This window comes from Corvus brachyrhynchos, unplaced genomic scaffold (assembly GCF_000691975.1).
Source record: "Corvus brachyrhynchos isolate BGI_N302 unplaced genomic scaffold, ASM69197v1 scaffold59, whole genome shotgun sequence".
NCBI classification, from domain to species: domain Eukaryota; kingdom Metazoa; phylum Chordata; class Aves; order Passeriformes; family Corvidae; genus Corvus; species Corvus brachyrhynchos.
Window position 1 is genome coordinate 5,250,072 of NW_008246054.1, and position 5,754 is coordinate 5,255,825.

Below are 5,754 nucleotides of genomic sequence, written 5' to 3' on the forward strand. Positions count from 1 at the left end.
CACATGAATGGATTCCCATACAACTCCTCCATGAAATCTGTGAAATCAGAACGTGGCTGGAGAGGCAGTGTGTTTTAGCAATTTCCTTTAAAAATTTTGGTTTAGCATCTTGTGTTGCATTTGGCAAAATCACTCGTGACTGTTAAAACAAATTATATAATTAGCTATGATATATCCTGTGCCCAGTCTGGTTTTAATTTTGCTTCCAAACCAAAAATCCAATGAATCTTGTTTTCATGGAAGGAAGCAGATGCCTGAACAATTCACAACAGATGCAAGGTTCATGTGGAGGCACCGACACCAGTATCAGTGGTCACTGCCAATATGAAATCCTAGTCTGTTTAAAAAAAATTAAATATTTAGGTGCTGACTCTTGTCAGTGTCTATGGTTTTCTAATCACATTTTTGTATTGTCTCAAAGCTTTTTTCTTCTAACCCCAGCAGCAGAAATGTCCATTGTAGAGAATACCATAAAACTGTTAGAGCACTTGTTATGGATCAGAACTAGGAGAAGGGGAAAAAACTCTCATACATTTTTTTTTGAGTGTTTTTTCTAGTAGCTGCTTAAAAAGATACTATAAAATTAGTGTAACACTTCATCTCTTTAGGGAAGTTAAAGCCAGAAGAGCACAAAGAATGAGGAACCAGTTACATAACTTATAATTTCATTTATGCTTGCTCTGCTTTTTCTAATTCCATTTTGAGGACAAAAGAAACTCAGTATTCTGCCGGTTGATACTAATTTTGTGTTCTTTTGTTTCATTGCTGTAGCAGCAGTAACATCAGCACCTTTTTTTGAAGGGCAATCCTCCAAACTAACAACATCCAGGGGTAGAACTTACACCTTTGAATGACTCCGTGTGCGCAGTGTGGACTTGGTTTTCCTCCCTTGCCCCGGAGCCCGGGAAGTGACTGAGCAGGGAGGATGGTGTGGGAGCTGGGGCAGACATTACTGCCAGTATCCAAGTTCCTTAAAGCACACAGAGGAAATTTTGTGGTTTCCTTTTTAGTGGAAGTTGTTGACTCCATTACAATGTGATTTTATTTCCATTGCACCCGTTGCTGTCGTCCCTCCCCGCCTGTCTCCTCTGACGCTCTGTGCACTCCTGTCCCTCGACACCGAGCTCTGAATCTGCCCCACTGATCAGTACTTTGTTGTTCTGTGAGCATGCAGAGACAGCAAACAAACCACCCCCTCTCCAACCTGCTCTGTCCCCTGCCCTGGGAACACTTGTTCTAACGTAAGTGTCTCTCTCTGTGCCGAGACCGGGACTTTTCGGCGGGTGGGGTCACTAAAGCCATGGTTTGTTCTAGCACTGAGAGAGATGGTTTCTGACCTTGGTATTTAAACAAGCATTTAAAAATACCAGATCTTCTGATCTCTCTGAGCATGCTGAACTCTTAATATTCACCTGGTTCCCAGGAGACTCCCAGTCTGCACTTTGAGGGTAGTTAAACACCAAGCTATCTTTTGCTATAGAAGCAGTGAACACAGAGGTGCTGCGCTCGTCCCCGGTGTAACCAATGTGTGTTTTCTCTTGCTGACTCACCAGCAGACACAGTCTTTGTATATTCACAAAGAACTCATGAAGAGGACTTTAGGGACACCCACGTGTGCCATTGAGGCTAGGGAATATGTTGTAAGTCTGAGTATGGTGTGATCAGCCCATACCGTTGCTACACAGTCGCTAACCCCACTTACAACGCCGTCCCGAGTGTGCTGTGGGAATGTGCTTTGGCAAAGAGCCAAGGAAAATTTGGTGGGAGGCAAGTGGCAGCTTATGGTGTGATGTGCAGGAAAGATAATGTCTGCTAGTCCTGGAAATGCTGAAATTGGCACAATTAAAGTAGCTGGACCTGTGAAATTCAAAGTGTTGCAAACAGGTTCTGCACATTTATTCTAAATTATTTAATGAATGCAGTCTTGAGCATCATGAGCAACCCCTGATGGACAGGAATTCTGTGCCTTGGTTGTGGAGCACTCCCTAGAGCCTCTGGAAGCTTCTTTGAACTGTCTGTAATGATAGTTCATGGAGTCAAGATACATGACCTCTAAATCTGGTATTTGGATAAAGCAGAGCATGGGGAGATTGTTACAGGGCCACTAAAAATAAAAAAAAGAAAGAAAATTATCTCTTGGTTGTATGGAAGTCCAGTGATTTATTTCAACCCTGTTTTCTGTAAGTGAGGTTAGTGGCCGTGACTGTCCAATAACACATGGACCTGCTGGCTTTCATGCTCTCTCATGTGTTATTGAAGCTTGTGGCTCTTAGACTCTTCATTTTTTCCCTGCAAGACTAAGCTAGGCTTGGTTTAAATTGACAGCTTGAAACGCATTTGCTCATTTCAAAGAGATGTAACTTATTTATCATTCGGGAGGAAAATGCCTTTGTTCTCCCAGGAGCTGTGAGCAAGTTTCTAGCTGTGAAAACCCAACAGAATGGGCAAAAGTAGTTATGTAGTGTTTAAAGCAGATTTATTTTCAATCTGCTTATATTTGTTTATAGAAACTGAATCACTGTAACGTAAAATTACCAATAAATTTCAGAAATGGAAAACTGTGAATATTACTTATTTCAGCATTTCATTGTTTCCAGCCTATGAACTGCTTTATTTATACTGGTTATAACAATCCCTGATGTACTATTTGGAAATGCTATTAATAAGATCTCTATTTTTGTCATACTTAACAGCATAAGAATTGGGCATACAGTGTCTGTAATCCCTTTCAAATTGCTGAATTTGCAGCAAAAGAATAGCCTTGATGCAGATGATTCTCCGCAGTATTTAGTGCCTTTAGAGTGAGTAGTGTTTAGCCACTAGCGCATGTAGCATACATTTGTGCCTTTTTAGAGTGCTTCATAGGTAAATATTTATTCTGCACCATGAGTCTTGTCTGTATCTATGTACAAGAATCTCAGTTTGTGCTGATCATGTCTATGCTAAAGTTCACAGGAGTGCTAAAGCAATGATGCAAACACAAGCTGCCTACGCTGAATTTCTTCAGACCATTCTTTCTCCTTCTATGATTACTCTCTCCAGTGGATTGGTTTTGTTTGCTTTATTTTTTTAATGGCCTCTTCAGCTCAGAGAGTGAATTTCTTCATGGCACTGTGATTATTATCATGTGTTTGTTCCCTAATGGACTGGACTGCAGAGGGAAGTGTCACTGCTGCCTTGTCACTGAATGATCAGTTCACATGCAGCAATTCACTATTATTTCAAGACCATTTATTTTCCTTGAATGGCTGGCATGTGTTGCTGTACAAATCCTGGTAAATAATGGGAATTGTTATTTGGGAAAAAAAATGTATTTCTTAAATCAGCTGCCCACAAGAAGTGTGGAGCCTTTATTTTAAATCCAATCCTAATGAACTCTGTTTTTGCTAAAAATGGAGCATCTGTTTGAGAGCACCATTCCCAGGAGCTGTTGGTAGTGACAGAGAACTTGAATGAAGAAGGGTTCCCAAGTCTGGCAGCACAAATCCTTGCCTGGAGAGAGGCATTTTCCAGCTTTTACATTTCAGCTGTTGTTAACACAGAGTGTGTGCTTTTATGCACCTCAAGTTTGTTGGGTAGTTTGAGCATTTCACAACTGTCCCCAAGAGCTGGCAGGGCAGCTCAGTGCCCATTGCTGGAGGAGGAGGCGGGGTGGAGTTTGGATTCTCCCTTTCTATCTGGGTTTAGATCTCGAGCAGCAGCTCCCTTGTGCTTGGCACAGAACTGAGCACTTTTAGTCTCCCTATCTCTTGGAAATTCTTCTGAACTGCAGCTGTTTTGTCATTTTACAATGCTGGAAGAGGCTTTGGGAATTTTGGTGGTTGGGTGCCCAGGCACAGTTGTTCACCTGGGAGTTTCTGGGGCACCTGCCTGGAGCTGTGTGTGCAGGTGAGGCAGGGCAGAGATGAGGCTCCATGGGCACACACTGCTTTTAGTCTTGCTTTCCCAGAGTTAACTAAAAGATAATGTTTGGGCTCTGTCCCAGGAAATGTGGTAACTTCTGAAGAATTAGGTCATGTATATCACTTAAGGAGGTTGAATAATGTCTTACCATGCTGTCATAGAATCAATTTGGTGTCAAGAGAATGGATATTTTTTTTCCTCCTCCTTGGGCCTGACCTTGTCTGACTATGGCCAAAGTACGTTTGAGTCTGAGTATTTGTTTCTGAATTGTTCAAGAATGTGAAATGGCTTTCTGTGCTGCCTGGGCAGCGCTCTGCAATCTGCAGGGACAGTCCAGGGTGTTGTCCTTTGACTGTAGCCAGTGAACCAGGCATTCCCTGGGGGTCCCAGGGTGCTGAGTGCTGCTGGAGCTGCTCCTCACCTCTCCACTGAGGCTTGGCTCAGGGGTTACTCCCCACAAAGCCCTTCCATGAAGTAGCTGACACATTTCAGCACATTTTTGATCTGAAGTGACCCTCATACATTTGCAAGTTGTGAGGTTTTTGCACCTCGGTGCTGTTGCTGTGATGAGAACTCCCACTGTTGTTGTTGTAGCTGCTGTCAGTCAGTCCAGGTGTGATCTCACCTGTGCCCAGCTACAGCACTTCCCATTCCCAGTTCTGGCCAGGTCATGGCAGCTGCCCGAGCCCATCTTGTGAACTTTTGCACAGATCTGTTAGTGTGACCCATTTTGCCTTCCAACAGCAAGGGGATTGTGTCATTTTATTGTAACATCAGCCTGAAAAAGTTCCTCTTCTACTGATGCACTGTTGTTTTTTCTCTCTCTCCCCCCACCCTGTATCTCTCCAATTTTACATGAAGCTTTCTCTCAAGCTGGTAAGCACATTTACAGCATGCCTGTCCTGTGTTTTAATCACAATTTCCTGTGTGTGTTTTAATGTGCACTGTGCCACATGTGACATGACACTGAAATTAACTTAAATTTGTTTCTTCTTTGTGTTTGCTTTTTTTTGACCATTATCAGATAAATCTGAATACACAGGTCTGGAGTCTAATAGAGGTGATCAGAATTCAGTCTTCTAATAAGCTGCTAAAAAATTAACTCTAATATATAGTTTAGTTTTCACTCTTATAATCTAGGGCTATGAAAATGTAGAAAAACAGTATTGAGTAATTCTTCTACTGTATAAGTATACACTGAAACATTAAAGAAGGGAAAAAAATTAAAATAAAGGTCTCTGTGCTTGCTGGACTTTTTCCAAAGAGCCATGCATGTCTTTCTGTGTAAAATAGCTGCAAAGTTTGCTTTCCATGTCCAATATTACTGGAAATCTGCATCATTATCACCTACATTTTACAGCCCTATGTAGTCCTTCAGAATAACCAATAATGACATTAATTAAAGTTCTGTAAACCTTAACCAACAAGGTTAACTCAATCTGATTTGAATTTGCAAATTGAGCCATATGCATATATGTGAATCCTAAATTCCACCTTGGATGCAGCTGGGAAGGTTACTTGAACTATGGTAAGATAAAGATGTTACTGAGCTGGAAAGGGAACGGGGGAACAGACCTGGGAAAGCAAATTTCGTGCTGAACTCCATGCACAAAGTACTGTTTTGCTTGAGACACTCCACACCTTGCTATGTCCCTGACAGCTTGTCCACATTCCTTTGGCCCTGGAGAGCCTCTCACCAGGAGAACGTGCCTGGTTTGCTGCCCCACCTTGTGCAGACACACGAGAGCCCCAGCGAGTGATGGCATTTTGGAGCCCTCAGAGGATCCACAGGGGCACCTAAACTGTGTTAGGTTCCAAGTTCTCTTATTCCTCACAGTTTGTGCCTGTGGC

General features: G+C 42.4%; 1 protein-coding gene across 23 annotated transcripts in view; it reads left to right on the forward strand.

Moving 5' to 3' along the window:
* FNBP1 (formin binding protein 1) overlaps positions 1-5,754 on the forward strand; it is a 71,495-nt gene that overhangs the window by 50,843 nt on the left and 14,898 nt on the right. For 8 of the 23 annotated variants that reach the window (XM_017745479.1, XM_017745486.1, XM_017745475.1 and 5 more), the window contains one exon: positions 4,765-4,779. The exons of 5 other annotated variants lie outside the window; for them this stretch is intronic. In XM_017745479.1, the coding sequence (XP_017600968.1) occupies positions 4,765-4,779 (15 nt within the window). Of the gene's footprint in view, positions 1-1,553; positions 1,641-4,764; positions 4,780-4,927; positions 4,964-5,754 lie in introns of all 23 variants that reach the window. 10 more of the 23 variants (XM_017745470.1, XM_017745471.1, XM_017745468.1 and 7 more) reach the window with 3 other exon arrangements.